We start from the raw sequence: 16,793 nt of genomic DNA, 5'->3' as shown, positions 1-16,793 counted from the left end.
CACGCGTTTCTGTACCTCTCTTTGTTTTAACTTTCTGAGCGTGTTTTTAATCCAAACATATCATATCTATATGTTTTTGGAATCAGGAACCGACAAGGAATAAGATGAAAGTGTTTTTGAATTGATTTCGACAATTTAATTTTGATAATAATTTTTATATATTTAATTTTCAGAGCTTGTTTTTAATCCGAATATAACATATTTATATGTTTTTGGAATCAGCAAATGATGGAGAATAAGATAAACGTAAATTTGGATCGTTTTATAAATTTTTATTTTTTTTTACAATGCTCAGATTTTTAATGACCAAAGTCATCAATTAATTTTTAAGCCACCAAGCTGAAATGCAATACCGAAGTCCGGGCTTCGTCGAAGACTACTTGACCAAAATTTCAACCAATTTGGTTGAAAAATGAGGGCGTGACAGTGCCGCCTCAACTTTCACGAAAAGCCGGATATGACGTCATCAAAGACATTTATCAAAAAAATGAAAAAAATGTTCGGGGATTTCATACCCAGGAACTCTCATGTCAAATTTCATAAAGATCGGTCCAGTAGTTTAGTCTGAATCGCTCTACACACACACACAGACACACACACACACACGCACACACACACGCACACACACACACACGCACATACACCACGACCCTCGTTTCGATTCCCCCTCGATGTTAAAATATTTAGTCAAAACTTGACTAAATATAAAACAAGTCGCGTAAGGCGAAAATACAATATTTAGTCAAGTAGCTGTGGAACTCACAGAATGAAAGTGAACGCAATGCCATTTTTCAGCAAGACCGTATACTCGTAGCATCGTCAGTCCACCGCTCATGGCAAAGGCAGTGAAATTGACAAGAAGAGCGGGGTAGTAGTTGCGCTAAGAAGGATAGCAAGCTTTTCTGTACCTCTCTTTGTTTTAACTTTCTGAGCGTGTTTTTAATCCAAACATATCGTATCTATATGTTTTTGGAATCAGGAACCGACAAGGAATAAGATGAAAGTGTTTTTAAATTGATTTGGACAATTTAATTTTGATAATAATTTTTATATATTTAATTTTCAGAGCTTGTTTTTAATCCGAATATAACATATTTATATGTTTTTGGAATCAGCAAATGATGGAGAATAAGATGAACGTAAATTTGGATCGTTTTATAAATTTTTATTTTTTTTTACAATTTTCAGATTTTTAATGACCAAAGTCATTAATTAATTTTTAAGCCACCAAGCTGAAATGCAATACCGAACCCCGGGCTTCGTCGAAGATTACTTGACCAAAATTTCAACCAATTTGGTTGAAAAATGAGGGCGTGACAGTGCCGCCTCAACTTTCACGAAAAGCCGGATATGACGTCATCAAAGACATTTATCAAAAAAATGAAAAAAACGTTCGGGGATTTCAGGTGGGGGGGGGGAGGGGGGCCAGGGCTGTTGGGTGGGGGGGGGGGGGGGGGGGCCTGGGGTGGGGGGGGGGGGGGCGGGGGGCAGGGCTGTCGGGTGGGGGGGGGGGGGGGCAGGGCTGAGGAAGTGTTGGACAGAGTGTAGCTAACAGGATACAGGTAAAGGGTCTTCACAGAGTGTACGTACCTGTTGTGTCAACTAACGATGTCCAGTCCTGTCAGGTGTAAGCGAACAGACCTGTTGCTGTCGGAGGACCAGGCGTCGTGTCTGCTGAGTGACGAGGAGTACAAGGCAACGTTCGGAGAGGGAGACATGTCGATCATGAACACTGCCGATGTCTCACTAGGTGGGTGATTTGCTCAGTCGCATAAGGCGAAATTACTACATTTAGTCAAGCTGTCGAACTCACGGATTGAAACTGAATGCACTGCATTTTTTCACCAAGACAATGCAGCTTCGTCAATCCCACGAGAAGGAAATCGCTCATTTTCCACGTGCAAAACGCAGTGAAATCGACAAGCCAGAATAGCGCGGTAGCGTATTGCGCTAATAGGGAAAGCGTGCTTTTCTGTATTGTTAACTTTCTGAGCTTGTTTTAAATACAAAATATCATATCTATATGTTTTTGGAATCAGTAAATGATAAAGAATAAAATGAAATCATTTTTGGATCGATTTCTTAAATTTTAATCGTAGTACTAATTAACCTGTTTTCGTTAATTGTGATCACATTTTAAGAGTAAACATGACATATGTATATATTTTTAGATTCAGAATTTGATGAAGAATACGATGCAATCAATTTTGAATCTGTTTGCAAAAAATCGCTTTTAATGACAACTTTAATGAGCAAACTCATTAATTAGTTTTTAAGCCTCCAAGCTCAAATGCAATACCAAAGTCCGGGCTTCGTCGAAGATTACTTGACCAAAATTTCAACCAAATTGGTTGAAAAATGAGAGCGTGACAGTGCCACCTCAACTTTCACAAAAAGCCGGATATGACGTCATCAAAGATATTTATCAAAAAAATGACAAAAATGGGTGGAGATATCATACTCAGGAACTCTCATGTAAAGTTTTATGAAGATCGGTACAGTAGTTTCTCGGAATCGCGTTATACACACACACACACACACACACACACATACACCACACCCTCGTCTCGATTCCTCGTCTATGTTAAAACATTTAGTCAAAACTTGACTAAATGTAAAAAAGGACCCTCATTTATTGGCCTTTTCATCTGACACAAACATGTGTGTTTGCCTAATCACTAATGCATATGTCCTTGCATTATAATCTTGTCCTCAACCCATCTTTATACAACAATCAGCACCTAGCTATATCTCTGTGTTTCAGACAACGTGATCCTGGGTAAGCGCCTGCGTACCAAGGGGTCACCGGCAGTGGGCGTGCCGAGGATTCAGAAAGCCAGCACCAGTGCTGCGCCCTCTGACGACGAGGACAACAGGGGAGACGACCACAATAGGAGAGGTCAGTCTTTGCTTCATTTTGTTCTGTGTATCGCTTGGAAACTTTGGTGATTCCTGACAGGTGGGCATAGACACACACACACACACACACACACACACACACACACACACACACACACACACAACACACACAACACACACACACGCACGCACGCACACGCACACACACACACACACACACACACACACACACACACACACACACACACACACACACACACACTCGCTTACTTTCTTAAGTACAGATATCAATAGCAATTTTTAAGTTCTGATTTGCTGAACATGTTGAGAAGAGCCCAGCACATTATGACATTTCATCATGAAAGCCATGACTCACTGGTTCCCTCCACTGTCTGTCCCCAAGGCAACCAGGGCCAAGGTGCACAAGAAAGTTACCAACCGGGTGGTAGCCGGCTACGGTGTTGGATTGGTTCAAATTGAGATTTGTTGTGATTTCAAGGAATCAGACGCCGTGGTTAGATCTCACCCGGTTGGATGGCTCCCACTATCGCTTCATGCCCCTCAGCCCTGGTGTAACACACCTTGCGTCCCGTCTCCCACGGTCAGCATGATGTGACTCACACCTTGTGTCCCGTCTCCCACGGTCAGCATGATGTGACTCACACCTTGCGTCCCGTCTCCCACGGTCAGCATGCGTCCCGTCTCCCACGGTCAGCATGGAACATAGGACATTTTAATGAATGAATTGCTCCTTTCTCTGTCCAGCCTCGTCGCCCAAGGCAACACGTGCAGGGCGGTCACAGGACGGGCAGGAGGCGACAGGGGAGAGAACCCAGGTTGGGGGAGGGGCCAGCACCTCCAAGAGCTCTGCTCGCAAGAGGAAAATGGGTCCCATGGCAACGAGCACCCCCACACCCAAACAGGCCAAGACGGTTGACAAGCGGCGTAAGTCACCTGAATTTTCTTTCTTCATTCCCTCGCAGGCAAAGACTTACCGAAAACGCTACTAAACCCCATACTGCCGGAAGTTAAAAAGTTAAAATAAAAAATCGCAACATGGAAGGTATAACAATTACACCAAATCTGAGAATATTGTCTCCAGGGGAGGCAATCGGTTTGCTGCACTTCTAAGGCAGCGGTTGTTGCCCTTGTCAGTATTGATTTTTTGTAATGATCCCACAAACTTAGCTCATACCTATTGTGGCATGGCTAGTTGATGTGATGCTGTCATTGTTGTATGTGTGATGTGGGGAGAGAGTGCCGGTCTGTGTGTGATGTGGGGAGAGAGTGCCGGTCTGTGTGTGATGTGGGGGAGAGAGTGCCGGTCTGTGTGTGATGGGGGGAGAGAGTGCCGGTCTGTGTGTGATGGGGGGAGAGAGTGCCGGTCTGTGTGTGATGGGGGGAGAGAGTGCCGGTCTGTGTGTGATGTGGGGAGAGAGTGCCGGTCTGTGTGTGATGTGGGGAGAGAGTGCCGGTCTGTGTGTGATGTGGGGAGAGAGTGCCGGTCTGTGTGTGATGTGGGGAGAGAGTGCCGGTCTGTGTGTGATGTGGGGAGAGAGTGCCGGTCTGTGTGTGATGTGGGGAGAGAGTGCCGGTCTGTGTGTGCATGTGCTGATTTGTTTGCTTGTGTACTTTTTGGCGTCTGTATATTGCTGTGAGTGTATGTTTGCTCTATCCCACAGAGACACCGAGGAAAGCGCTGAGGGAGAGTTTCAGCCCTTTGGGTGCAGTAGTGGTCTCCCCTGAGACACAGAAACGGCCATTACGCAAAGCCAGAGTGGGTAAGTTGAGTTTGGTTTCACTGGCTATGTATTACTTGCACGCTGGTTTGACAGAGCTAAGAGCCTGATGCTGGCCCAGTCAGGGTTTGACAGAGCTAAGAGCCTGATGCTGGCCCAGTCAGGGTTTGACAGAGCTGAGAGCCTGATGCTGGCCCAGTCAGGGTTTGACAGAGCTGAGAGCCTGATGCTGGCCCAGTCAGGGTTTGACAGAGCTAAGAGCCTGATGCTGGCCCAGTCAGGGTTTGACAGAGCTAAGAGCCTGATGCTGGCCCAGTCAGGGTTTGACAGAGCTAAGAGCCTGATGCTGGCCCAGTCAGGGTTTGACAGAGCTAAGAGCCTGATGCTGGCCCAGTCAGGGTTTGACAGAGCTAAGAGCCTGATGCTGGCCCAGTCAGGGTTTGCATACTGCAGTTTGTTGATTCACATCATAGTTTGATTATTTTGAGACTTTGTATCCAAAGTTTGAATTTTTAGTTCACCTTGATTTCCCTTGAGATAAAGCAGCCGGTATTTCTATGGGGACTGTGTGCAGTTAATGAACATACCTTACCTTACCTTACCTTACCTTACCTTATCTTACTATTTGAAGGTTTGTTTGAGAGTGCAGAGGGGCCAGTGCTGGCACAGGGAGGAACATTGACTACTTAAAGTCTGTTGATTCACAGCATATGACGGGCGCAATGGCCTATTGGATAAGATGCTGGCCTTCTAAGCGGAAGGTTGTGGGCTCGAATCCCGGCCCCACCTGGTGGGCTACGGGGGGCGATTTTTCTGATCTCCCAGGTCAACTTATGTGCACACCTGCTAGTGCCTTAACCCCCTTTGCGTGTACACGCAAGCCAAGACCAAGTGTGCAGGGAAGATGTTCTGTAAGAAGAGTTGAGTGGGTTATAGAAACACCAAAATATCCTGTAAGAAGGGTTGGGTGGGTTATAGAAACACCAAAATATCCTGTTAGAAGGGTTGGGTGGGTTATAGAAACACCAAAATATCCTGTTAGAAGAGTTGGGTGGGTTATAGAAACACCAAAATATCCTGTTAGAAGAGTTGGGTGGGATATAGAAACACCAAAATATCCTGTAAGAAGGGTTGGGTGGGTTATAGAAACACCAAAATATCCTGTAAGAAGAGTTGGGTGGGTTATAGAAACACCAAAATATCCTGTTAGAGTTGGGTGGGTTATAGAAACACAAAAATATCCTGTTAGAGTTGGGTGGGTTATAGAAACACCAAAATATCCTGTAAGAAGAGTTGGGTGGGTTATAGAAACACCAAAATATCCTGTTAGAGTTGGGTGGGTTATAGAAACACCAAAATATCCTGTTAGAGTTGGGTGGGTTATAGAAACACCAAAATATCCTGTTAGAAGAGTTGGGTGGGTTATAGAAACACCAAAATATCCTGTTAGAGTTGGGTGGGTTATAGAAACACCAAAATATCCTGTAAGAAGAGTTGGGTGGGTTATAGAAACACCAAAATATCCTGTTAGAAGAGTTGGGTGGGTTATAGAAACACCAAAATATCCTGTTAGAAGGGTTGGGTGGGTTATAGAAACACCAAAATATCCTGTTAGAAGGGTTGGGTGGGTTATAGAAACACCAAAATATCCTGTTAGAGTTGGGTGGGTTATAGAAACACCAAAATATCCTGTTAGAAGGGTTGGGTGGGTTATAGAAACACCAAAATATCCTGTTAGAAGGGTTGGGTGGGTTATAGAAACACCAAAATATCCTGTTAGAAGGGTTGGGTGGGTTATAGAAACACCAAAATATCCTGTTAGAAGAGTTGGGTGGGTTATAGAAACACCAAAATATCCTGTAAGAAGAGTTGGGTGGGTTATAGAAACACCAAAATATCCTGTTAGAAGGGTTGGGTGGGTTATAGAAACACCAAAATATCCTGTTAGAAGGGTTGGGTGGGATATAGAAACACCAAAATATCCTGTGAGAAGAGTTGGGTGGGTTATAGAAACACCAAAATATCCTGTTAGAAGGGTTGGGTGGGTTATAGAAACACCAAAATATCCTGTTAGAAGAGTTGGGTGGGTTATAGAAACACCAAAATATCCTGTTAGAAGAGTTGGGTGGGTTATAGAAACACCAAAATATCCTGTTAGAAGGGTTGGGTGGGATATAGAAACACCAAAATATCCTGTTAGAAGGGTTGGGTGGGATATAGAAACACCAAAATATCCTGTTAGAAGAGTTGGGTGGGTTATAGAAACACCAAAATATCCTGTTAGAAGAGTTGGGTGGGTTATAGAAACACCAAAATATCCTGTTAGAGTTGGGTGGGTTATAGAAACACCAAATTAAATTACATATCTTAACCCGACTCACATTTAGCATTAACTTCAGATTAATAGCTTGGACACTGAACTACGCTTCACCCCTAAAGGGGAAGCAACCCCTTAAAAAAGAACGGCCTTGACCCAAACCAAGTTAACAAGAGTCAAGGTCATACCGCTCTCGCGACCTATCACGCGAGACCCACCCGGCGCCATGTTAGAACGTCACTCCTACTTCAGCCTCCGATCAGCTCGGACGTGTTTTCACAGCTACGCTAAAGGCTTTCAGCCTACTACTGTTTTTCAAGCAGTTTTTTCACCCCGTTCTACAGGTCCCTGCCTAAGCAAGATTGGGTGAGCTCTTTCTAATTTGTTCGGCTCCTGTTTGTTTGTGTCTTTCTCCGTTTTGCAGTCTGTTTCGTGTTTACGTTTCTTAGACTGTTTGTTTTCGTCAGCATGGCTGACAAAGAGAGAAAGAAGCCTCAGACTAGGCAAATGGCTGCTGAGTGTTCGCCTAGTAAGGTCACACATAAAGAGACAGGCAAAAGTACTACCGTCTCGGTTCATGATCCAGTTTCGCAAACTACCATGTCCGTTAATATTTCGGACCCCGATAGCCCAGTCATGCCTGTACTGAAAGAAGCTAAAAGTAAGGCTCCTTCAGCCAAGAAGAGACGTAGTGGTAAAGACAAGACTCGTGCGAAAGATGATTTTTCCTCCCTTTTTGAGAAGTTTTCTGTCAATATGAATAACATGTTTGCACAACAACAGCAGTTTGCAGCTGATTTGCATGCTACTCGTAAGGAGTTGCACTCGCTCCCAGCGGGGGTGGGCGGAGTGGCTTCGCTGGCTTACGCTAAGGTTCCGCCTTCATGCACTATCACGTCGGCCGACGTGCACGCAGAGCAGGGTGATTACTTCGTTCAAGGGGCGGTTTCACGCTCTTCAGGTTTGTCAAGTTCACCGGTAGCCAGGTTCTCTGGTGAAAGTGTTCATGTTAGGCCGGAACTAGTAGCCCCCCCGCCACGGCCGGGGGGTGAAAGTACGACTCCCCGGAGGCTATCGCTCTTAGCAAGCGGAACTCGGGGGGTCGACACCGGACAACAAGTTGGGCCGGAACTAGTAGCCCCCCCGCCACGGCCGGGGGGTGAAAGTTCGACTTTCTCAGAGGCTATCGCTCTTAGCAAGCGGAACTCACGGGGGGTCGACACCGGACAACGAGACAGTGTTACTCACAGGCAGACTGGTATGTCTCCGGTGAATGTAAACAAGTCTCAACTTCCTCCCTCTGGGCAGGATGCTGCTTTCGGGCAGGCTTTGCACGGTTCTTCCGTTTTGCAATCAGCCTCGCCTGTGGTGGATCGTTTTAGTGACGCAGCTAGTCACAGTGATTTTCACGGTCCAGCCACAGCAGATTCGGAGTTCGATGATTCTCACTCACTGTCTGAGGAGGAAGTCGATGTCAAGTTGTCACTCAAACTTAAACCAGCTATGGTTACTGCAGCTCAGGTGTCTGCCAAGTACTTCGCTGAAGGGGTGACAGCTACGACGAGCTTTGCGGCACCACCACCCTCAGCGGTGGGTGATTTCCGCCCTGCCTTAACGGAAGTTCAGGGATATCGTTTTAGCGAGTCTCCTTCTGTTGCTTACGAACTTTCCAAGGTGCTGGCTAGAACTTCGGGTTCTGAGAATAGCTTGCCTGTGGATACTGTGCCTTTACTGACTGCACACGGTCAGGCGCCTGATGCTGCTCAGCCATGGCTTGCCTCAGGCCAGTTACGGAAGGCGAGCACTTCGTTTCATGCACGCAAGTTTACTCTCTCCCGTCGTCACCACAGCCTTATTGAGACTTACGCTTTGCCGAGTGCACCGCTTCCGGTCACTCCGGAGTTGGCGAACCTCAGAGAGGATGTCTATCGTTTTGACAAACCTTGCACTTACTCCGAAGGTGCATTGATTGGTTTGGAGGAGACGGGAAGATACTCGTTGGAACTTGCGTCTCTTTCAGAGACACTTCTTAGATCTCTTTCTCGGTCGATCGCGGTGTCGTTGGATCCTTTCGAATTTCGAAACGACGCTAGCGTGAAAGACGTTCCCATACTCCTGGCCTCTTTGGCTAAGGTTTCAGCCGAACAAATGTCAGTCGCGGCACGGTTGTACGCACATGCGGTTTTCACGCGCAGAGACGCTTTCTTGTCTGGCTCTAGAATTCAAGACAAGTCTACTTTGGACTTGCTCAAGGTCTCTCCTTTCACAGAGGGGTCTTTGCTCGGTCAACCTTCACTTGACGCGCTTGACAAGCAAACACAAAACGCTAGGGACTTAGCGATCGCAAAGCTTGCCCAACATGGTCTCGCTAAGCCTCAGGCCAAACAGCAGGGTCCACCTAAAGCGTCTTTCTCTTCTGCTAATCGGGGACGCGGCTCTCAGCATTCACAGTCCTCTTTTAGGGGTAGAGGCAGGGGCGCTCCTTACCCCAAGAAGAAGCCGTCTTTCGGCAATGCTAGGGGGTCGGGTCGAAAACCTAACCCCCAATGACGAGGCCCCGAGCTACTCATCCCCACAGCCCCCACCCTTTTGGTGGCGGGCGGCCCCTCCCGGGCCCTTCACTACTGGTTACAGCATGTAAACAGTCAGTGGATTGTGGGGATAGTACGTTCGGGGTTCAGGCTGCTCTGGAAAGAGCAGAAAGCGCCTCTTACCAGAACACCTCCTGCATTCAAGTTTCCGGCAAAACCAGAGGCAAAGGCCACAATTCAGTCGGAAATCGCTGCTCTTCTTCAAAAGGAAGCAGTGGAAGTTGTTTCAGACCACAACTCCCCGGGTTTTTACGGGAGGATATTCGTAGTCCCAAAGAGTTCGGGAGGGTGGCGTCCAGTCTTAGACCTGTCCCCACTGAACAAATTCCTCCGGGAGATTCGGTTTACCATGGAGACTCCCTTTTCCGTTCGGGAGGCACTCAGACCAGGGGATTGGGCAACATCAATCGATCTGACGGATGCGTATTTTCATATACTCATGCATCCGTCAGATCGAAAGTGGCTCAGATTTCGATGGGCAACAGAGATCTATCAGTTCAGGGCTCTCCCCTTCGGCTTGTCTCTGGCCCCTTGGGTCTTCACAATGGTGACACGACAACTTTGTTCCCTGGTCAGGCAAAAAGGCATTCGTCTGCGTGCATATTTAGACGATTGGCTAGTCCTAAATCAGAGCCAGCAGTCTTGCAGTCTTCACACGCAGGCAGTGTTGGATCAGGCAAACGATCTAGGTTTTCAGATCAACCAGAGCAAATCAGAGCTGATACCGTCTCAAAACTTCACGTACCTAGGGATGACATTCGATACGGTGGCATGGTCAGTCCGTCCCTCCCTGAGAAGAGTCAGCAAGCTCCAAGACCTTCTCAGGTCTCTCAGGTCACAGAAGCAGGCCAAGGCCAGGGTCTTGGCGTCGGCCCTAGGACAGATGGAATCTATGGCCACTCTCATTCCGCTGGGGAGAGTTTGCAAAAGGCCGTTTCAGGCTGCACTCAGCTCGGAGTGGAATCCGGCTTACCAGGGCTGGGATGTCTCTGTTCAGATACACAGCTGGATTCGACAGACCACAAATCAGTGGTTGCAAGCAGACTTGTTTCTGGGAGTTCCGATTGTGCTTCCTCCTCCGGAGGTCGACATGTTCACAGATGCGTCTCAGTTAGGCTGGGGTGCTCATCTTGCACAGCTCACGGCCTCGGGGACTTGGCCCGAGAGTCAAGCCCAGTCTCACATAAATGTGTTGGAGTTGGAGGCAGCCTTTTTGGGGCTTCGGAGCTTCTTCCCTGCCGTTGTCGGAAAGCATGTTCGGCTACATACCGACAACACCACGGTAGCGGCTTATGTGAACAAGCAGGGCGGTTCACGGTCGCAAACACTATCAGTCAGAACTTGTCAGATTCTGCGGTGGTGTGCTCAACATCGGATCACTCTGTCGGCGAAGTTCTTGCCAGGTCGGCTCAACGTTCTAGCCGATGCTCTCAGCCGTTCGTCCAGTGTGTTGCACACGGAGTGGACGATCACCCACCATGCACTTCAGAGATTGTGGGTTCAGGTCGAAAAGCCTGTAGTCGATCTGTTCGCTACGAGGTTTTCCCGGAGACTACCGGTATTTGTCTCCCCGTTTCCCGATCCGGAAGCTTGGAAGACAAACGCTCTGGAGATCAACTGGTCGGATCTCACGGCGTACGCCTTCCCTCCGTTTCAACTGCTGGGCAGGGTACTCAGAAAGGCCGAGATGGAACGCCCGTCTCTCATTCTGGTGGCTCCAATGTGGACAAGCCAACATTGGTTTCCGGACCTGCTTCGTCTCACAGTAGGTCCTCCTATTCCGCTAAACCTAGAGAGGGGAGATCTGCTACAACCACGCACGGGCGTTCTTCACGAGAATCCGCAGGCTCTGCGGCTTCACGCGTGGAGACTGTGAGAAAATCTTTGCGTCGCTCAGGTGCTTCCGAGGGGACTTTGGATCTGGTTCAAAAGGCTCACAGACAGTCTACTAGTTCTGTTTACACATCACACTGGTCTGCATGGGTAGCATGGTGCGCAGATAATGGGGTCGAAGCTACATCCCCTCGGTCAATGCAGGTAGCTAATCATTTGTCTTGGTTGGCCTCCCAAGGCAAATCCCCATCATCTCTTAAGGTCAGGAGATCAGCGATTTCGTCCACCTTAAAGCAATTAGGTCGCACCATTTCCCTGGGTGGGGTTATTGCAAGCGTGTTAAGAGGCGCTGCATTGGATTTTGTTAAGACAAAGACTCCAGTCCCAGCCTGGGATCTGTTTTTAGTTTTGAACTTCTTGAGATCTTCGGATTTTGAACCTTTACATTTGGCAAGTCTCCATAATCTTACACGTAAAGCTCTTCTGCTCACTTTACTGGCTACAGCTAGACGGAGCAGCGAAGTACACGCGCTCTCAGGCCTTCCAAAAGACATCTCTGTTGAGAGTGATGGTTCTATCTCACTTCGTTTTAGACCCGATTTCTTAGCAAAAAATCAAAAGCCTCACCATCCTGCTCCCGTTATCAGGATTCCGTCTTTGTCCACTATACTAGCACCAGGTGACCCTGACATGACAAATTGTCCAGTGCGAACACTTAGCAGCTATTTGTCTAGGACTGCTCCGTTAAGAGCTAAGGAACAGAGACTTCTGTTTATCTCACTCAATACTGCTCGGAACAGGGACCTGTCACGGGTGACTTTGGCTAGGTGGATCGCCACACTCATAAAACAAGCATATGAGTGGTGGCAGAAAGGAAAAGGGGGGGGGCAGTCCGTTCTCCCCATGTCGTCTGCACGTACTCATGAGGCGAGAGCCTGGGCCTCGTCTTTGGCCGTACTACAGTCAGGAAGGCTGTCTGAAGTACTTGACTCTGCGTATTGGGCGTCCGAGGACGTCTTCATAAATTTTTACTTGCGTGACATTGCAAGTACGCGGCAAGATGGGACCAACTCCTTACCGGCTGTGGTAGCCGCAGGACAGGTTCTTCCAAGATCATAGAGTAAGTACCCGCCACCTACATTAGCAATCTGCTAAATGTGAGTCGGGTTAAGATATGTAATTTAATCGAAAATTTTATAAGTAAATTTTGATTTGATTAATATACTTACCCGACTCACATCGTTAATACCCTCCCGCCTACCCCGCTTAGGGTTTCCATAAAAAAGAACAGATCATTTCAGTAGGAGTGACGTTCTAACATGGCGCCGGGTGGGTCTCGCGTGATAGGTCGCGAGAGCGGTATGACCTTGACTCTTGTTAACTTGGTTTGGGTCAAGGCCGTTCTTTTTTAAGGGGTTGCTTCCCCTTTAGGGGTGAAGCGTAGTTCAGTGTCCAAGCTATTAATCTGAAGTTAATGCTAAATGTGAGTCGGGTAAGTATATTAATCAAATCAAAATTTACTTATAAAATTTTCGAATATCCTGTTAGAAGGGTTGGGTGGGTTATAGAAACACCAAAATATCCTGTTAGAAGAGTTGGGTGGGTTATAGAAACACCAAAATATCCTGTTAGAAGGGTTGGGTGGGTTATAGAAACACCAAAATATCCTGTTAGAAGAGTTGGGTGGGATATAGAAACACCAAAATATCCTGTAAGAAGAGTTGGGTGGGTTATAGAAACACCAAAATATCCTGTTAGAAGAGTTGGGTGGGTTATAGAAACACCAAAATATCCTGTTAGAAGGGTTGGGTGGGTTATAGAAACACCAAAATATCCTGTTAGAAGAGTTGGGTGGGTTATAGAAACACCAAAATATCCTGTTAGAGTTGGGTGGGGTATAGAAACACCAAAATATCCTGTTAGAAGGGTTGGGTGGGTTATAGAAACACCAAAATATCCTGTTAGAAGAGTTGGGTGGGTTATAGAAACACCAAAATATCCTGTTAGAAGAGTTGGGTGGGTTATAGAAACACCAAAATATCCTGTTAGAGTTGGGTGGGTTATAGAAACACCAAAATATCCTGTAAGAAGGGTTGGGTGGGATATAGAAACACCAAAATATCCTGTTAGAGTTGGGTGGGTTATAGAAACACCAAAATATCCTGTTAGAAGGGTTGGGTGGGGTATAGAAACACCAAAATATCCTGTAAGAAGGGTTGGGTGGGGTATAGAAACACCAAAATATCCTGTTAGAAGGGTTGGGTGGGTTATAGAAACACCAAAATATCCTGTAAGAAGGGTTGGGTGGGGTATAGAAACACCAAAATATCCTGTTAGAAGAGTTGGGTGGGTTATAGAAACACCAAAATATCCTGTTAGAAGGGTTGGGTGGGTTATAGAAACACCAAAATATCCTGTTAGAAGAGTTGGGTGGGTTATAGAAACACCAAAATATCCTGTTAGAAGAGTTGGGTGGGTTATAGAAACACCAAAATATCCTGTTAGAAGGGTTGGGTGGGTTATAGAAACACCAAAATATCCTGTAAGAAGAGTTGGGTGGGGTATAGAAACACCAAAATATCCTGTTAGAAGGGTTGGGTGGGTTATAGAAACACCAAAATATCCTGTAAGAAGAGTTGGGTGGGTTATAGAAACACCAAAATATCCTGTTAGAAGAGTTGGGTGGGTTATAGAAACACCAAAATATCCTGTTAGAAGAGTTGGGTGGGTTATAGAAACACCAAAATATCCTGTTAGAAGGGTTGGGTGGGTTATAGAAACACCAAAATATCCTGTTAGAAGAGTTGGGTGGGATATAGAAACACCAAAATATCCTGTAAGAAGAGTTGGGTGGGTTATAGAAACACCAAAATATCCTGTAAGAAGGGTTGGGTGGGATATAGAAACACCAAAATATACTGTTAGAGTTGGGTGGGATATAGAAACACCAAAATATCCTGTTAGAAGAGTTGGGTGGGTTATAGAAACACCAAAATATCCTGTTAGAAGGGTTGGGTGGGGTATAGAAACACCAAAATATCCTGTAAGAAGGGTTGGGTGGGGTATAGAAACACCAAAATATCCTGTTAGAAGAGTTGGGTGGGTTATAGAAACACCAAAATATCCTGTTAGAAGGGTTGGGTGGGATATAGAAACACCAAAATATCCTGTTAGAAGAGTTGGGTGGGTTATAGAAACACCAAAATATCCTGTTAGAAGAGTTGGGTGGGTTATAGAAACACCAAAATATCCTGTTAGAAGAGTTGGGTGGGTTATAGAAACACCAAAATATTCTGTTAGAAGAGTTGGGTGGGTTATAGAAACACCAAAATATCCTGTTAGAAGGGTTGGGTGGGTTATAGAAACACCAAAATATCCTGTTAGAAGAGTTGGGTGGGATATAGAAACACCAAAATATCCTGTTAGAAGAGTTGGGTGGGTTATAGAAACACCAAAATATCCTGTTAGAAGAGTTGGGTGGGATATAGAAACACCAAAATATCCTGTTAGAAGGGTTGGGTGGGTTATAGAAACACCAAAATATCCTGTTAGAAGAGTTGGGTGGGGTATAGAAACACCAAAATATCCTGTTAGAAGGGTTGGGTGGGTTATAGAAACACCAAAATATCCTGTTAGAAGAGTTGGGTGGGTTATAGAAACACCAAAATATCCTGTAAGAAGAGTTGGGTGGGTTATAGAAACACCAAAATATCCTGTTAGAAGAGTTGGGTGGGTTATAGAAACACCAAAATATCCTGTTAGAAGAGTTGGGTGGGATATAGAAACACCAAAATATCCTGTTAGAAGAGTTGGGTGGGTTATAGAAACACCAAAATATCCTGTTAGAAGAGTTGGGTGGGATATAGAAACACCAAAATATCCTGTTAGAAGAGTTGGGTGGGTTATAGAAACACCAAAATATCCTGTTAGAAGGGTTGGGTGGGTTATAGAAACACCAAAATATCCTGTAAGAAGAGTTGGGTGGGTTATAGAAACACCAAAATATCCTGTTAGAAGGGTTGGGTGGGTTATAGAAACACCAAAATATCCTGTTAGAAGAGTTGGGTGGGTTATAGAAACACCAAAATATCCTGTTAGAAGGGTTGGGTGGGGTATAGAAACACCAAAATATCCTGTTAGAAGAGTTGGGTGGGTTATAGAAACACCAAAATATCCTGTAAGAAGAGTTGGGTGGGTTATAGAAACACCAAAATATCCTGTTAGAAGGGTTGGGTGGGGTATAGAAACACCAAAATATCCTGTTAGAAGAGTTGGGTGGGTTATAGAAACACCAAAATATCCTGTTAGAAGAGTTGGGTGGGTTATAGAAACACCAAAATATCCTGTAAGAAGAGTTGGGTGGGTTATAGAAACACCAAAATATCCTGTTAGAAGAGTTGGGTGGGTTATAGAAACACCAAAATATCCTGTTAGAAGAGTTGGGTGGGATATAGAAACACCAAAATATCCTGTTAGAAGAGTTGGGTGGGTTATAGAAACACCAAAATATCCTGTTAGAAGAGTTGGGTGGGATATAGAAACACCAAAATATCCTGTTAGAAGAGTTGGGTGGGTTATAGAAACACCAAAATATCCTGTTAGAAGGGTTGGGTGGGTTATAGAAACACCAAAATATCCTGTAAGAAGAGTTGGGTGGGTTATAGAAACACCAAAATATCCTGTTAGAAGGGTTGGGTGGGTTATAGAAACACCAAAATATCCTGTTAGAAGAGTTGGGTGGGTTATAGAAACACCAAAATATCCTGTTAGAAGGGTTGGGTGGGGTATAGAAACACCAAAATATCCTGTTAGAAGAGTTGGGTGGGTTATAGAAACACCAAAATATCCTGTAAGAAGAGTTGGGTGGGTTATAGAAACACCAAAATATCCTGTTAGAAGGGTTGGGTGGGGTATAGAAACACCAAAATATCCTGTTAGAAGAGTTGGGTGGGTTATAGAAACACCAAAATATCCTGTTAGAAGAGTTGGGTGGGTTATAGAAACACCAAAATATCCTGTTAGAAGAGTTGGGTGGGTTATAGAAACACCAAAATATCCTGTTAGAAGGGTTGGGTGGGTTATAGAAACACCAAAATATCCTGTAAGAAGAGTTGGGTGGGTTATAGAAACACCAAAATATCCTGTTAGAAGGGTTGGGTGGGTTATAGAAACACCAAAATATCCTGTTAGAAGAGTTGGGTGGGTTATAGAAACACCAAAATATCCTGTTAGAAGGGTTGGGTGGGGTATAGAAACACCAAAATATCCTGTTAGAAGAGTTGGGTGGGTTATAGAAACACCAAAATATCCTGTAAGAAGAGTTGGGTGGGTTATAGAAACACCAAAATATCCTGTTAGAAGGGTTGGGTGGGTTATAGAAACACCAAAATATCCTGTTAGAAGAGTTGGGTGGGTTATAGAAACACCAAAATATCCTGTTAGAAGAGTTGGGTG

The 16,793-nt window shown here is 45.4% G+C and overlaps 1 protein-coding gene across 4 annotated transcripts in view; it reads left to right on the top strand.

Moving 5' to 3' along the window:
* Positions 1-16,793, top strand: part of LOC138949430 (TP53-binding protein 1-like) — a 129,615-nt gene that overhangs the window by 81,603 nt on the left and 31,219 nt on the right. For all 4 annotated transcript variants that reach the window (XM_070321282.1, XM_070321274.1, XM_070321259.1 and 1 more), the window contains 4 exons: positions 1,626-1,750; positions 2,765-2,899; positions 3,625-3,804; positions 4,542-4,640. In XM_070321282.1, the coding sequence (XP_070177383.1) occupies positions 1,626-1,750; positions 2,765-2,899; positions 3,625-3,804; positions 4,542-4,640 (539 nt within the window). The remainder of the gene's footprint in view (positions 1-1,625; positions 1,751-2,764; positions 2,900-3,624; positions 3,805-4,541; positions 4,641-16,793) is intronic.

The sequence above is a fragment of the Littorina saxatilis genome, linkage group LG1 (genome assembly GCF_037325665.1).
Source record: "Littorina saxatilis isolate snail1 linkage group LG1, US_GU_Lsax_2.0, whole genome shotgun sequence".
Lineage (NCBI taxonomy): Eukaryota > Metazoa > Mollusca > Gastropoda > Littorinimorpha > Littorinidae > Littorina > Littorina saxatilis.
The sequence above is the reverse complement of the archived record's forward strand: the minus strand, read 5'-3'. Positions and strand labels throughout refer to the sequence as shown.